Genomic DNA, 17,365 nt, shown 5'->3' with positions numbered 1-17,365 from the left:
CTTACAAGGCTGCAAAAAAAAAAAAAAAAAAAGCTACACAAAAAAAATAGCAACAAGATTTTATGGTTAGGCAAATCAACAAAGGTTACAGTGAGCTCCAAGTTATGCACTTAGCATCTAACTTCTGAAGAGACGATGGACCTGTTCGTGGCATCACAGGGTTTAAAGTGACGTCTGCTGACACCCAAGGGAACTCATGAGAGTGACTGCAGTTTGCTCCCAAATTAATAGGCTTAGAGGAAACTGCAGGGCTGAGGTACATTTCCTACAGAGCTCATGTCATAAAAAAATACATAAAACATGAATTTGTAAAAGAGTTAAAAAAAAATACTGTCGCTGTTTTAATATCTCCTGTTCGTAAGTGAGGCTGGTGTGTCAGTACAGGCTGCTGACGTGTGGCTAAAACTCGAGCCTGAGTCTCACCCAAGGAAACCAGACCACAGTGGAATAGACAGGAAGTCAGACATTCAGAGCGGGCGGTCTCCTGTGAAACACAGGTGAGTGTACAACAACTCCGAGTCTCCCGTCTCCCGTGCATTCCACAGGGAGAGGCCCCTCAGATCCTGAACTAGGGGCAGCGTCTCGCTCGCTGCCGGAGCATCAGCGCCCTGGAGACTAGGACTGGGGAGTTTCTTTCTTTTTGACAAACTTTTTAGGTCTTTACTCTTCTTTGCGTTTAGAAGGAATGACTAGAATTTCTTTGTATCACACTGGAGTTTTCCTTCAAGGTTTGTGTTGTGTTGCTTGGTTTTATTGGCAAGCATCAATGCCGCATTACCCGTCGCTTTCCAGTCTTCATCGGGCCGCCGTGAGACCACTGGAAAGTACAGCGTTGTCCGCACAGGGCTGGGACTGCTCCTTCACCACGGGGTCTGCAAGGCAAAGGGCCAGGTCAGCAAGGCTGGGCGGGAGGGAGGGAATATCACACCGAGCCCCGCCTTCCACAGTGAGCCAGAGAGGACACACTGCCGGGAAAGGCAGGACCAGGAGAGCGAGGGAAATGGCAGCATGTGGTTATAGAAGAACCAGGTACTGAAAAATGATCAGGGTGAGCAGTCATACTTCCTCAGAGTCAAGTTCAATGACTCAGACTCACAAAGAGCGGCACAGACACTCATCTCCCACTGCTCAAATTTCTACTCACTTTCTTATGTGCTATTTTCCTTGAATACTAATATCATGCCCAACCCCCAATTTCTTCAATGCACGCACAATAATAGGCACTTCAGAGGAAAGGGTGAATGAAAAGAGCCATTAGAAGATCTAACCATTTCGCCCAGTCGGTATGGCTCAGTGGTTCATGTTGACCTATGAACCAGGAAGTCACCGTTCGATTCCTAGTCAGGGCACATGTCCGGGTTGCAGGCTGGATCCCCAGTGTGGGGTGTGCAGGAGGCAGCCAACCAATGATTCTCTCTCATCATTGATGTTTCTATCTCTCTCTCCCTTCCTCTCTGAAATCAATAAAAATATATTTTTTTAAAAATAAAATTTTTAAAAATACACACACACACATAAACACATATATATTTAGATGACCTAACCATTTTAAGCAATAGTAGCTAAAAAAACATTTTTTAAATAGAAGCATGAGTATTCATAAAAGTAGACAGATCATGAATTACATATTGTAAACATCAGTGCTCTGAATTCCATCAACTCAAAGGGTAGAAATAGATTTCTGTGCCCTGGACCACTGAAGGGTGAGACCTTTCAAATTTGCTATCTTCTAATGCTTATGGGCCAATAGGTTCCAAGACCAAAGAGCGATGTCAACTTCAGGCAAGTTTCAGTTAATTGCAGAGGGGAAAAAGAAGGAAAGATGGCAATTAGTCAAGCAACAGATAGGCTGAAAGTGTCAGTCGACTCACATAGTGAATTGCGACAGGTAGCTTAACCTCCCTTATTCTCAGTCTCCTGACTGGCCTAACCCACCCCACACTGCTGAGAATAAAGTGTGAGACGTGCCTTATCAGTGCAGAGAACTGCACGCATGCAGAACAACAAGCAACCACACAAATGGAATTTATACACATCCTCTTAATCAATAATTCAGATAGAATTTTAGTGACGTCTTTTCATACCTGCTTTCCTTTCTGCAAATTCTTTTTATTTATTTAACTTATTTCCTTTAAAATATACTAATAGTTACATTACTTTCAACTAATTACTTGTTTTTCTGTGTGTGCTGGGGGTGTGTGTGTGATATCTTTGATTAGTTTCCAAGAAAAAAGTATATATTTGAAAACTTGTGATCTACCAACTCAGCCACAGGGAAGGGTCTAACACAGTGCTCGTCAACCTTTCGGACCTCACGGACCACCGGTTGGAGACCGCTGGTCTAACAGACCAGACTCGAGGGAGCTACAAGCAAATACCTCCGGGATCAAGAAGCAGACCTGCCAAGTTGTCTCAATGGTCTAGAACTAATGAGGCCGAATTCCAACGGCATTAATTCAAATACCTAGAATTCTCTCGACCAGCCTCAAAGATAAAGGGTGCAAGAACTTTTCCTTTAAAAGGGGGCCTCTGCAAAGCGCCTGGAGACTCACAGAAGTACGGGTGCTCCATGGCCTCTTTGGCAGTCAGTCTCTGCTGATGGTCGTATCGCAGAAGTTTGTCCAGAAGATCTAGGGCCTCGGGGCTGACGAGGTGTCTGTTCTCGCTATGTATAAAGTTTTCCCAGCGTTTCCGTGAATGTCTGTGAAGAAAAGGGGAGCATTAGCATTCTGAAACGAAGTTCAACAAGATCCTTATGTAGTGGGGCCCAAACCAACAAAATCAGAGAGTACGGCACTCGTTACAAGCTCCTTAAATCTCATTCTGGCTACCTGCCCCGCCCCTACAGCTATGATCCCAGCCAGTGCACTTGCTAACATCTGTATGATCCTCAAACAAAACAGTGCTCCATGACTGATGAGTTCATTAAGACGTTTACATCTGATTCGGATGTAAAAGATTTCGATGGCTTTAGTCAATTCTGGGCGAGGCACAGAGGTGACTGAAAAATTGTTATTGCTCAGTCATTATATTTAGAGCTGCTGGCCTTAGAAACATGGGTTTCATAAAATACTATTTGAAAAATTTCAACACATTTTCAACTCTATCTGAAAATAGGCTTTAAAATTACCTTATAAATAATCCATTACAGAGAACAAAAGAAATGGTTTCTTATTCAAAGAATCACAAATTTCTAAGATTTTTCCATTAAAATAAGCATATGTTAAGCCAGAAAACATTTTTTCTGTAACATTATAATTTTATATTGATAAGCAGGCTATCTCTTAGAAAAGTAAAACTATTAGAACACACATGTAAACAATGCCCAAATATCTCAAAATAAGTTAAGAAATGCACGGGGGGGGGCGGTGAGATAGAAGGCTACTTGATTTTGATACAATTAGAAAGGGGAAGAGCTTTGGACAGTGATTTCGCCAACTCTTCCCCTTCTGCAGGGGGTGAGTTAACACCCCTCCCCTCCCCTCCTCTCCCTCTTACTTACTGTCCCAGGATATCGTTGAAGTGCGGGTCTAGGTCTATGTGATACTTCTTCAGATACCCATACAGCTCATCTGTCCCCAGGACCTTGGCAATGCGAACAAGCTGAAACACAAACAAACTGACCAAATCACCGCGCACAGAACTCCCTGCACGCCCGTGAGGACGCTGTGACAGGGAACCAGACTTTCGACCCACGACTTCCCAGGGACCAGGTACAGACCCAAGCCCGGGCAGACGGGCAGCAGACCCAAGGACACAAACACAAATGAATGAAGGTTTCCAAAATGCCTTTGAAAGGATAATGCAACCTACTACAGGAATCATCTAGAAGCTGACGATTCTGAGGACATCAAATTTAGTGACTAGAATCTAGTTTTATTAGGTAAGGAGGTGCCTGACTGCACAGGCTCACTTTGAAGGTGGGCATAAGATAAGCGTCATCTATCTTTGGAGACCTGGTAACAGCAGGCAAATTTTGTGAAATCCTTCACCCTGAAGAAAAGCGTGTATGAGGACACTGAGAGAGAATCAGTGGCTCAAGGACAGCACCCTATCAAGGGATGCTATTTTCCTGGCATCTGCCCCCAAATGGATATGAGCCAGGTGGTGTCACTCACCTGGTCATAGTTGTCCTGTCCGTGGAAGAAGGGTTCCTTTCGAAAGATCATGCTCGCTAACATACAGCCCAAACTCCACATGTCCAAGCTATAATCATACATCTGAGGAAATAAGAACAAGCAGTCAGTCACAGGTGCTCCATTTTCCTGAGCCAAAAAAAAAAAGAGGTAGCTGCAGAAAATCAGCAATGATCATTCTAGGATGGAACAAAGACCAGGCTTTGAATGTATCCAAACTGACTCAATAAAAACCAAGAAGCCCAGCCAGGTGGCTCAGTGGTTGAGCGTTGACCTATGAACCAGGAGGTCACGGTTTGATTCCCTGTCAAGGCACATGCCTGGGTTGTAGGCTCAATCCCCAATAGGAGACTTGCAGGAGGCAGCCAATCACTGACTCTCTGTCATCATTGATGTTTCTATTTCTCTCTCGCTCTCCCTTCCTCTCTGAAATCAATAAAAATATATTTTAAACAACAACAACAACAACAACAAAAAAAAAAAACAGGAAAAAGGAAAAGCCCTTAAGGAAACACAAAAAGAGCCCAGCAGTGCTCTGCTAACCACTTTACCTGGTAGTCCACAAGGAGCTCTGGTCCCTTGAAGTACCTGGAGGCCACGCGGACATTGTACTCCTGAGCAGGATGGTAGAACTCTGCCAGACCCCAGTCTATCAGTCGCAGCTACAAATACGACGGAAATAAAACAGGTGAAAGGAGCGTTTCTAAATGCCTGTGCCTTAGAACAGGGCCACACCACAGGAAATGGTAATTATTTGGCCGTATGAAAAAATGTTAGCAAGTGCACTGGCAAAAAAATTATACTTTCAGTAACTGCATAAGAGGCCATTTCTGAGCACGGCACTCAGAATCGTATTTGCTTTTTCTTTTTTAAAATTTAAATTATCCTGGCTTATTCTCTTGAGATCAATAGAGCTTAAGCTTCTCTCTGGCTCCATACAACCTGTATGTGCAGCACATCCCCCATCATCAACAGCTTTCATTATAAGCTGTAGTTGTAACAGAAAGGGTGGAGGTACATGCCCCATTCCAGGATTGAGGCACTGCTCTAGCTTCTCATTATCTACTAGGTGATTCATTTACTCAACAATCAGGGACGACCAGCATTGGGCATTGAAAATAAGAGGGATCGATTATATTTTTAAGGCCAGGCAGATGGTCTGAGGGGTTGTGAAGCAGTAGAAACCATTAGCTGCAGTTTCTTTCTTGAGGCCCCCCAGAAAACTATGACGACAGTAAACAAGTGAGTACAGTCAGGCTCGGCTATGTTCCTTGTGTACTACACATATGCAAAGTAGGAACCCACACGGGGAGACTGGGAAATAACAGTATCACCAGTCTGCCAATAGCACGGGTCTCCAGAAACCACCTAAGTCCTGGCCAGGGGTTGGTCTACACCTTCCAATGGAAGGCTGGCGGCTGCCTAGCTGGTATGGTACCTTTTTCTGTTGGTGATCTATCATGACATTGTGAGGTTTCACATCCCTGTGCATGATTCCCTTGCTGTGGCAGTAATCCAGAGCCTATTAGGTAAGAAAGCACAGAGAAAGGTAAGCAAACCCTCTACCACCCCCACATGGCAATCATATTCGCATTTGTTTGACAGCTCGACTTGGATAGTCTCCCCAGGGGCAGCTTAGTGTCTGTAACAAAAGAGAAGAAACAGGCCTCAGGAGGCAGCCCTTGCTCTCTGCAAACCACGCTGGCAGCTGGTAGAGGGCCAAGGAGGCGACATCAAGGCTTTGATGGCGGTTTCTTAAAATGGGGGAAATGAGCCCTGGCCAGTTTGACTCAGTGATAAGAGTATCAACCTGTGCATTGAAGGGTCAAAGGTTTAATTCTCGCATGTACCTGGATTGCAGGTTCCATGTTTCTGTTTCTCTTTCTCTCTCTCTCTCTCTCTCTCTCTCTCTCTCTCTCTCTCTCTCCCCCTTTCCCCACCACACTAATCAATGGGAAAAATACCCTTGGGTGAGGATTAACAAACAAACATACAAAAACTCCTCTCCTACTTGCAGCTAGCCACCTGGGTTTAGAAATCAGACATTAATCTGTTCTGATTTTATGTGTTTAAAATCAGACCTGGGAACCTCACCGGAGTCACCTCTCATAGAGGTTCAATGACACGCAAGAGTCCACGTGGACATGAAGCATGACACCTAAATATATTTTTCAGCGTGGCTTGTTTTTTAATAAGTGTCTTATGGGGGTTTTCTAGGCTAACACACATTCTAATACTAGTATTACCCTTAAAAGCAATCCCTGAGCCAGCTGGTCTTTAAGAATTATGATTATAGCCCGGCAGGTGTGGCTCAGTGGTTGAGTGTCAACCTATGAATCAGAAGGTCATGGTTTGATTCCCCGTCAGGGCACATGCCCAGGTTGCGGGCATGATCCCCAGTGGGGGTGTGCAGGAGGCAGCTGATTAATGATTCTCTCATCATTGATGTTTCTCTCTCTCTCTCCCTTTCCCTTCCTCTCAAGCTTGCCTTCACTCAATCCCCACTCCCCTCTGCCCTCTACTCCTCCTCCCATGCTCTGTTCCCAACCACTAATCTGCTATCTGTTGCTATGATCTATCTGCCCTTTAGACATTTATAAAACAATACAATATACAGTACTCCGTCTTCATTCACTCAGATGTTTCTGAGATTCACCCGTATTGCTTTTCTTCTGGCTGAGCAGTATTCCACTGTGTAACTGTACCAGCTGGTGGACAGTTGGGTGGTTCCCACTTTTTGGCTCTTATGAATTTGCTGCTTAAGTTCATGTACAAGTCTTTGAGGTGACACAAGCTTTCGTTTCTCTTGGGTGGATTCCTAAAGGTGCAAGCGCTGGATTGCATGTAGGTTTTACATTAAACTTTCAACAAATCTGCCCTAGTTGTTTTCCAAAGTAGCTGCACCATTTTACATCACATCCCCATCAGCAACGCGTGAGGGTTCCAGTTCCTCTACATCCTCCCCACACTTGTCCTTGTCCACCTTTCTGATTATGGCCGTCCTAGTAGGTCTGCAGTGGCATCTCACTGCAGTTTTGATTTGTATTTCCCTCATGAGTGATCAATGAACATCTTTCCTTGTGCTTGTCAGCCTTTATCTTCTTTGGACAAATGTTGACTCAAACCTTTCATCCATTTTTTATTTGGGCTGTTCTTGTTTTATTTATTTAGTTAGTCTCCCCGTGTCCCGGCGATTGAGGATAGAACCGGCAGACTGTAAACCATTGGCACCGAAGACGTGCTGCCGAGGAGGCAGGAGCCCCTACCCTCTGCCTCCATACATTACGGGGACTGGGACCACACGCCAGACCCCGCCAAGAAGAGGAGGGTTGTTTTTGTTTTAAATTAAAAAAAGAAAAGAAAAAAAAAGTGCTGCCAGGATTAATGTTCTTCCCCTTCCAAGAAAAAAATGACAGTGCTCATATTTGACACTTATGTGATGGACTCTTATGACTGGAAAAATGGAAAGGGCTTGGTGTCATTCCTGATGGGTGATGGGATGTGTGTTATTTTTCATGCCACAGTTTGTGAATTGTAAATGCGGTTTCCAATTTGTCGTAACTAGGCAGAAATTTTTTTAAAATTCAATAAAAATACAAATGTTTAAGCAACTAAAAAAAAAAAGTTTTTGTTCCTGAACCTCCCTTTTCTTACACAATATAACTATTTTCATGAATTTCAATAGTAGGCCCTTTGGCTTGTCTTAAAAAGCACCTGAAGCCTGCCTGAGGCCCATAATATCCTCCTTGAGTGATACTGACAGCAACCCAGCATCTCAGGGTGCCTACTCTGTGCTTGGCACTGAGGGCTCTTGGAGCTTTCCATGGGACAAGATGAGGGTTTCTCAACCTTGGTACTGCTGACATTTTGGACCAGATAATTCTTCGTTACGGGGAGCTGCCCCGCACACTCTAGATCAGGGGTGGGCAAACTTTTTGACTCGAGGGCCACAATGGGTTCTTAAACTGGACCGGAGGGCCGGAACAAAAGCATGGATGGAGTGTTTGTGTGAACTAATATAAATTCAAAGTAAACATCATTACATAAAAGGGTACGGTCTTTTTTTTTTTTTAGTTTTATTCATTTCAAACGGGCCGGATCCGGCCCGTGGGCCGTAGTTTGCCCACGGCTGCTCTACATTGTCAGGCAGAATCCCCACTACATATCAGGTAGGCACCCCTCCAATTGTGAAAAACAAAGACAGTTCCAAACTGCCAAATGACCTGGGTACGAAGCAGACCTGACTGAGAACCACTGGCCTAGACTAGCAAGGGCACTGTACCAGGCATCCTTGTGTGGGAGGGAGGCCAGAAGCCAGGGAATGAGCCCCTAGCACCAGCGTTCCAGGTATAAACCAATTTCCCTTTCCCTAGACACAAAAGAGTCTACAGTGTCCGATGCTTTTTATACGAAGGTCAAAAACAGGCAAAACTAAACTGTGGTGACTGCCCTGGAAAGGTAGCTCAGTTGGTTAGAGCATCATCCCAATACAGCAAGGTTGTGGGCTCCATCTCCGTCAGGGCACACACAGTTGGTTAGAGCATCATCCCAATACAGCAAGGTTGTGGGCTCCATCTCCGTCAGGGCACACACAAGAATCAATCAATGAATGTGAAACAACAAAAATTGATTTTACCCGCCTCCCTCTCTCGAAAAATAACTAAAAATAAAAATAAAAACTAAACTATAGTGGTAGAGGTCAGACTATAATCTTCAGCGAAGGGGACAGTGAATAGAAGGGGGACAAGAGAGCCTTTATGGGTTTTCATACCATTCCCCACCAGCCTGTCCAACAGAACTTCCTGTGATAAAGAAACACTCTCTCTCCGTACTGTCCAATACGGTAACCACAGCCACACGAGGCCACTGGGTATTTGGAATGTGAATAACAAAGCTAAGAAGTTTACTTAATTTAAATGCCTACCTGCAGGCCGAAGCTATTCTGGACAGCATAGTTCTGTGTAGATTTGGGTAAAGGTTTCACTTAGGTAAAATCCAAAAAAACTGTACACTTAAGATTTAGTCACTTCGTTTATGTATGTTCTACTTCAATTTGATTTTCTCTTTTGTTTTGTTTTAAAGCAAAGCTGTAGCAAGACTCCCGTGGCCGTGCCTCCGAGATAGGCCAGGGCTCCTGAGGACAGACCTCCCTGAATCTGAACCAGACCCGACTCTGTGCAACTCGTGAGTCACGAGCAATCATGGCAGCCTTCAACCCGTTTCTACATTTTCAACGTTTAAATGTTGCCTCTTCTCCATCCCTGTCCCGTCTCCCCCAGAGAGAACATCTAGTGAGTGCTGGTTCTGTTATCTTGCCTCGTCTTTGCCCAGATGAATTAGGACACACACCTGGGATGTGAGATTCGCCCGATAAAAGGAAATTCACAAAGGGGATTAATTCTTTTGCCAAGTTTACTAGTCAGACTCCCTGTGGAGCTACTGGTATGCTTCTAAATTCCTTGGGGGAATTCTTTCAGTTTTAAAATCTGGTCGTTTCTGACCACTAAGCACGAAGGACGTTTTCCCAATTTCATCTGGGGTTCCATGCCTCGTCAGCAGAAAGTATGCCCCTACCACCTCGCTGCCGCCCCTGGAAAAGGGAGAGGACACCGGACACCGGGCGCCGCCCGGAAGAGCAGCTGTGAAGACCTGCGTCACTGGATGTCTTACCTGGTCTATGGGCCACTGTGCCAGGTTTCAACCTTACCTTTGGGGTGCTGGCCTACCTCAAACTCTTGGTATTTTGTTCAAGCAATGATTCCCAATTCCATCAAAACGCCATCTTGGCATTTTTCAATAACGCCAACACCTCCGTCACTTCTGTGTTCTTTCAGAGGTTCTTAATTTGAGATCCACACCCCTCCTAAAACTTACACAGGCACTTCTGGAGTGATTTCACTGTTTTCATTAGATTCTTAGTGCTCCATGACACTAAAAAACTTAGGAAACATCGGTCCACTCCATTTCCTAAACCTTTTTAGAATTCTTTACCTAAATGTTTACCTAGACAAACTACAAGAGGTCATTTCTCCATCAATCAGTAACGCTTGAAAATCTCAGTCTTGGGATTAGGAAGTCTCCTAGAAGGTCCAGCCGTCACTCTCCCTGCATGTCAAGGTTAACTAGCCAGGGCTGGAGGCTGGGCTGTCTCATATAAGAAGGGGATTATAAGAGACGGCAAGAAAGAGATGGCCAGGAATGCCTGCTATCCTGGTATGCACGTCCCTCCACAATGTGACCTCAATGCTCTGCCCATCGAGAGGTGGGATCCACTTCCCACCCATTGAGTCTAGGCTTAGCCACGTGACTTGTTCTGGTCAACAATTAGAAACATGACACAGAAGAGTGCTTACATGGCACTTACACTCTTGCTGCTAGGCCTGCACGGGAAGGGCCCAGACTAGCCTCCTGGGGGACGAGGCCTCAGCTACTCCAGCTGCCATCCAGATGTGAACGAGGCCATCCTGGACCACCCTAGACCATCGTGACCAAGTGGCCCAGTTAAGTTTTCCCAGACCAAAAGACTCACCCAGCCAACCCACAGAATTATGAGAAATAATAAACTATCTGTAAAAAGTCGCTAAGTTTGGGTGATTTCTTATGCAGTAAAATCAATAAATATTAAGCAGCAAAAGGAAACCCAGGGGCAATAAGAGCTCTGAAGACGGAGGCTCTAATCTCCGCTATGATGCCCTGGGACTTGGCCATCTCTGTCAGTTCCACTGGGAACTTTCTACGTAAAGATCCCATGATGGAGGCCTCAAGGAAAAAAACACACCCCAAAACAACAAACAAACAAAACCTCCAAGTACTCTGGGTATCAAGAAACATCCTGCTTATTCTCTGTTCTCTCAAAAACTCCCCCCTTAATGAATAAGCCTGAACAGAATTCACTGTCCACGGATGCCACTTACTTTAAGTAGTTCATACATATAAAACCGGATATCAAAGTCTGTCAGGATCTGGTAAAGTTGCTGAAACAGATTTCAGAAAACAAAGTTACGTTAGTGTCATTACATCTTGTCATCCAAATGTTGGTCATTATTCTCTGTCAACTTTAAGCATGAGTCACTCAAGAATCCCAGAACTTTTTACTCCCTGACCTGTAACAAATGGGGACACAGACTACAGAGGGTCTAATCCTTCAGCCTTCCAAAGAAAGAAGAAAGGAATTCCAGGGAAGAAAACCATTTATTCCAACTTGGATCCTTTAAAAGCATGTTTAATGCTCCCTGATTTCAACCCCCACAACCGCACTGTCTTGGAGATGAAGCCGCAGTTGTCCAACTGCATGTCAAACAAACCCGCCCCACTGCGGCTGTAGAGCAGTGGTCGACAACCTTCCGGATCTCACGGACCAGCAGTGGTCCGCAGGTCACTGGTTGGCGACCGCTGAGTGTAGACGCAGTTCTGTGGATAGGAGACCCTGAAAAACTGCATCAGCCCATGTGGGAAAACAGTGGCAAGACAGCCTGTTCACGAAAGAAACACGAGAAAAACCAACTGCTACAGCATTTGGAAATGGCGAGACTTAAAAAGTCGATACCCTCCACTCCTCCCAAACCAACACCAGGCTGGGAAGAGAACACTTCATAGGCAATATTGATGAGAACTAACTAAATCAATGTTTCAGGGAAAAGAAAAAAGGAGAGGTGGAGTGAAATGTTAAACAACTGATTCACAAATGAACATTTTCATGATTGATAATCCAAAGACCCACCCACTGGGAGATTTTTGAAATTTTTCAATTTCTAAAAGGCAGAGTAGTTTTATGAATCAGGTTCATTCAAACATGAACCCTTGTCAAAACTCTATTATTACTTTTGATCATCAATTCCAAGTAGATCTCATTCCCCATCAGTCCAAGCAGCACTCACTTCCGATGAAATTAATCAGCACACCTTTATGAAATACTAGAGGCCCGATGCACGAAATTCATGCAAGGGGCTCAGCCCTCACAGCCTCGGCCGGCCCTTGCAGCCCCAGCTTCATCCGGAAGGTCGTCCGGCTGTTTGGTCTAATTAGCATATTAGCTCTTTATTATATAGGATTATATAGGATGTTTTATTTCTCCTTTATTGGAAGACTCAAGCAATAAAGAGAGAAGCTCTTCAGGAACAGAGAACAGTGTCTGTGTAATAAAGGGGGAGGGGTGGGGAATAAAACTACATATTCACACTTGCTTATATCTGTAAGAATGATGAGATTAATAAAAAGTGGTTTCATATATAGGGGGGGTGGGGAAGGACGGACACGGAGGCACAGGGGAATAGATGTTTCCTGCATACCAGTTCGTATTTTAGATATAGGCAAATACATTACCTGTTCAAAACAATTTTTTTTGATTTGCTAAAAATCAAATTTAACAACTTCGAAGAACACCAGGACTTCTTTTTCAAATGTCCCCTTTTAAATCAGAGTGACTCTCCCTCCAGCCTAGTAAGGCTGTCTGATTTCATCAACCCCAGGCAGCAGCCAGCTCGGGCACCACAGAGAATGGAACCATATGTTTCAGTACACATACCGGTGGTGCCCACTGAGGCTGGCCCGGTTGGGACCAGCTGCACTCAGGCACAAGGGCACAAACACCTCCACACCATTTCTCAGGAGATTCAACTGCGCAGCAGCCCAACACTCAAGTTTTTTGTTCTCCCCAGCACACCCCCAACCTGTATGTACAAAACCAGATGAAGATACTATCTCTTTGCGTGTCAGGTCAACTTCTCCTGTGAGAGTTAAGGAGATCCCTCCAGAGATGATGCCAAGTTGAACCTCAAGTCAATAAATAGGCCATAAAAGGGAAAACAGCATTTACTACCCCTCAGAGGCCTGGGATAGATTATTTCCAGAAATGAATATGGACTATTTTACTAGCTGGGTGTTATCTGTGGAAGGTGGTATCATGTGGTATCTATATCACACATCTGTGTAAATGAATGTCCTTGGTCTGCCAACATAGCATTCCAACTACTCCATCCAATATCAATTTTATATAGTACAAAAAAACACTAGCTGAATATAGTGCTTAGGCCTAACGCATTCTAAGTATTACCATGTATCTTTTATTATCACTTTGACACACATGAAGTGTTATACCTGATGATTTCCAGGAGAAATCGACCAAAACAGTACCTCTACCATAAAATGAAATATCAAGGGAAAAAATTAATAAAGCCCTAAAAGATCTGAACTAAATTACCAAGCTTGATATAAAAACTGACCATGTACTAAAGTCACAAGCATCAATCATCAAAAAATTCCAAATAATAAACATTATATGGATCAGGTTCTCTAGACACAGCTCGATCAAATTAGGAATCAATAATAAAATAATTTTTTTGAAAGTGGGTTCTGGATCATATGCTCACAACCATACAGCTGAAAAGGACATTCCCAGGACAGTAATCGCTGGGACACCTTTTAGTATGGACTCTATACTGTCTATTAGGTGGCATGACTGCATAAATAGTAAATTTCTTAAGTGCACTGTGGTCATGTAGGAAAATATCCTCCACCCAGTGCTAGCATATTGAGGAGTGAAGTAACGCAGTGTCTGTAACTTACTTTAAGATGACTTCAGCGAAAAGACAGACATAAAGAGGGGAGTGGGGGGGGGGGGGGAATAACTGCAAATGTGACAAAATATTAACTGGGAAATCTAGGCGAGTAACATAAGGGTACTGACTGTGCTACTCTTTCCAATTTTCAGGTGTAAAAATGTTCAAAGTAAAGTTTGGAGAGAAAAACCCAAATCCACAAGATGGGACTTTGTATTTCTGCTTTGAAAATGATACAGAAGTGAGTTCCATAACTATGAAATGTAGCGAAAATAGTGCTTGGGGTTTACAGACTTCAGGAAAGATAGAGCCGGGCCGGCGGCTAAATGGTTGAGCACTGACCCATGAACCAAGAGGTCACCAGTTCAATTCCTGGTCAGGGCACATGCCCGGGTTGTGGGCTCCATCCCCAGCAGGAGGCAGCTGATTAAGGTTGATGTTTCTCTCTACACTGATGTTTCTGTCTCTCCCTTTTGCTTCCCCTCTTTCTAAAATCAATAAACACATCTTAAAAAAAACACACACACACAAAAAAACTCCATGACATTTCAGATACATGTATGAGCATAGAAACTCACCAAAAAAAAGAATTTGAAAAACAGAGAAAAGGCATGAAGAAAACATAATGGGGGGAAAAGACACATTTTCTCAGTGAGAAAATAGAAGATATTACATAAAACATAAAAGAACAGGATACTATTTTAAAAGGTCCGGAGAACAAAACAGAGCTCTACGATAGGAAGTCTGACATCCGAATGAGTTTGAGAAAGTGAGAACAAAGAAGGGAAGAAAATCAAAGAACATGAAAAATACTGTTCTGAAACAGAAGGACACGAGTTTCTAGATTGAAAACGCCCAGTTAGTATCCAGAAGGAAGGATGAAAGCGACCCATATAAAAGCATGTCACGGGGCAGCTTCAGAGCCTGGGCAGGAAGGGAGACCCTGCAGGCTTCCAGAGAAAAACAAGAGACAATCACAGACGATGAAACCACAATGGCTTCAATGGTAAGAGCAGAACAATCTCTTCAAAAGGCTGAGGAAATTATTAATTACAACCTAGAATTCTAAACTGTGGAAAATATGTTAGTTGGGAGGATAAAATAAAGATGTTTTCAGATATGCAAGCCCCTAAAAACATTAAAATCCCATGATCCTTTTTGAAAAAGCTCCTAGACAATGTATGCCACCCAAACATCCCCTTTGTAAGAAGTCAGATTTCTCTAGGGAATTAAACACTGACCTTCTGCCAGTTGTCAAATCCACCTGGCAATTCAAGAAACACAAATGCTGAAGTGAAATATTACATGTGGCTAGACAGCTGGTCAGAACTCATTAGGAAGCAGAGGCATTTAAAACTAAGGGATTTTAATATGAAGCTCCATGAAGATTGGCTTTGAAATGTTTGCATTAGAAAGATGTTTGGCTTCATGAAAGCCTGTTTATTTCTTCAGAAACACACACACACACACCTTGATAAAAAGGGGTCTCTCATAGCAAATTAATGAAAAAAATGTATACCCCACTTTTTAGAGTTCACTATTGGAGTCACAAGGAAACTTGTTACATATGAGGAATGCAACACTGTATATAAAACTTGCTTATTGTTTTATAAGTGCTTATTGTTCACTGATTAACTTTAGAGCCGTTGTAGAGTGATTACCTAAGAAAAATTAAGTGCGAGGGTAAGGTTCTTTTATTTTCACCCAAAAGCATCACTCCTGACAGCGTATTTCAACTGCTGATTTGATGTCCCTAACTTCCATCCCAACAAAACCACAAGCCTTTTATTCACTGGCAGAGTTGTAATCACTGAAAAATCTCTAAATGTCCCTAAAATCAACACCGCTTTTGATTTTTAAAAAACTTTCTCTTCTCATATTGGTTTTCATATTGTGCTCTACCATGTCCAGCATGCCTGGCCCCCAAACCTTGACATGAGTTAAGGTTGCGGTGTTTGAAAAACACTAAAAACAAATTCATGAAAAACCGGTTTAATACTCTGCTTCTGAAGAACACATCATAGTCCAAATTAATATAAATATAAGAACTGTACGAGGCTGCCTGGCACAGATGCCCTAGGAGCCCCCGAGGTGTCTGGGAGCACCCGGACCTGAATGGACCCAAGGGGTAGGGACTGCTGCACCCCTCCGCTGCGTGCGCCCCCCCCCCCCCCGCCCAAGGCAAAGGCTGGGGCTTTAGTGCTTCCTGCTGGTGAACTGGGCGCTCAAGTCCAGGAGAGGGAAAATGAGTATCTTTTTAAATGTCTACAGATGGTGCATGTTCTCTCCAGAGATGCTTCCAGTTAAAGAAATAATTTAAGAGTTGGGTATCTTAATAAAATGTGCAAATGCAAAAAAAAAGAAAAAAGAAAAGAAACGTAAATAACCAGGGCAGGGCTTTTCTGCGCCATCTGCTCTATACAGTGTGCATGAACACACACCATCTGAGAGTCTGAATCCAATGTATTGCTTCTTTTCACGAGCCCTGCATCCACTCATCACTTCCTATCAGCAATGTAAGTAAGATTCCTAAGAAAATCAAAGGTAACATCTACCTAAAGCTGTCATCTCAAAGAGGAGTGGAAGCATTAGCTCAGACCCAGCCCAGCAGCTATTCCCAGAGCAAGCGAGGCAAAGGGTGATGAGTAACTACACCAAATGCAAGAGCTCTAACCACTGTCTGCATCCTGGAGTCATGCCAGACGGAATCCAATGTGTGATTTCCTGCTCTCACCACCCACCCCCAAAACCCCCCGCAAGCAGAAAGAAAAAGTATATACGTACCTTAAAATCTGTATTATTGATATATTCAAATACCAAAGCTGGTGTCTTTGACTGCAAGAAAAAAATATAAATTATTAAATATTCAAACAATAAATGTAGTTTCTTCTGTCGTACAGCCCATCCTCAAATCCCACTTAGATGAAAAGGATTCATCCCCCAGGGAGAGACTAGCAAGAAAGTATCCTCTTGAAATTTTATGCCTGGAATTTGCTTCAAAATAACAGGATGGTGGGCAATGGGAGGGTGGGGAAGTGGGTGGGGTTTGGACGAAACAAAGTTGGCCAGGAGCTGACTTAGTGCTAAAACTGAGTGCTGTGCGCAGGCAGGTTCATGATATTACTCACTTTACTTTTGTAAATGGTTGGAATTTTTCATAATCAAGTTCTGTTTGTTTCTTTGTTTTTAAAAGGGGTATATTCTCTGACCAACCTGTCCACCGGGCCTGGCACATTATGCGAAGATTTATACTCTTGAGGTTTCAGTTTGCCAACTACGAAAGGAGCGACATGTTTTCATCTTGGTTTAGCGAGCCAGACGCATTTTATAGAATTATCATAGGTCTTGGGGCTCTAGCACAGGTCTTTTCAGGATCCGAAAGGAAATTATCTATAATTACCAGTAAGCCACAATGTGAAATTACTTCCTCAAGTATTTTTAAAGCACTATAATCCTTTGATGCAATGAATACAAAATAGTCAATATTTCCTTGTTGTAAACAGATTTTCAAATGTCTAGTTTACTTAAGTGAGGTAAAATAATGCGAATTGGCAGTAATAAGCTTTCGAAATTGGGAGAAAAGCAGGGGCTTAAGAGCATTATAGGAAGAAACAATCATCCGAGAAATCTTTCCAGCCGGGAAGTTTTGCCGAAGGAAGCAGATGAAAGTTA

At 43.4% G+C, this 17,365-nt stretch overlaps 1 protein-coding gene and 1 non-coding gene across 2 annotated transcripts in view; both read right to left on the bottom strand.

Moving 5' to 3' along the window:
* Window positions 1–17,365, bottom strand: part of CSNK2A2 (casein kinase 2 alpha 2) — a 35,005-nt gene that overhangs the window by 5,167 nt on the left and 12,473 nt on the right. Inside the window, exons 4-11 of the mRNA XM_070398748.1 lie at window positions 16,478–16,528; window positions 11,051–11,110; window positions 5,575–5,658; window positions 4,688–4,798; window positions 4,119–4,220; window positions 3,503–3,603; window positions 2,553–2,701; window positions 779–872 (exon numbers count right to left, since the gene is read on the bottom strand). Coding sequence (XP_070254849.1) covers window positions 796–872; window positions 2,553–2,701; window positions 3,503–3,603; window positions 4,119–4,220; window positions 4,688–4,798; window positions 5,575–5,658; window positions 11,051–11,110; window positions 16,478–16,528 — 735 coding nt within the window. The 3' untranslated portion in view covers window positions 779–795. The remainder of the gene's footprint in view (window positions 1–778; window positions 873–2,552; window positions 2,702–3,502; window positions 3,604–4,118; window positions 4,221–4,687; window positions 4,799–5,574; window positions 5,659–11,050; window positions 11,111–16,477; window positions 16,529–17,365) is intronic.
* On the bottom strand, window positions 7,317–7,464 carry LOC138997508 (small nucleolar RNA SNORA57). The gene has a single exon (XR_011468967.1). It is a non-coding gene; the product is annotated as a small nucleolar RNA SNORA57 (small nucleolar RNA).

Source organism: Myotis yumanensis, unplaced genomic scaffold (genome assembly GCF_028538775.1).
Source record: "Myotis yumanensis isolate MYYU_CA2020_CCGP unplaced genomic scaffold, mMyoYum1.0.hap1 SCAF_18, whole genome shotgun sequence".
Classification (NCBI taxonomy): domain Eukaryota; kingdom Metazoa; phylum Chordata; class Mammalia; order Chiroptera; family Vespertilionidae; genus Myotis; species Myotis yumanensis.
Note: the sequence above shows the minus strand (reverse complement) of the source record. Positions and strands in the feature narration are given on the sequence as shown.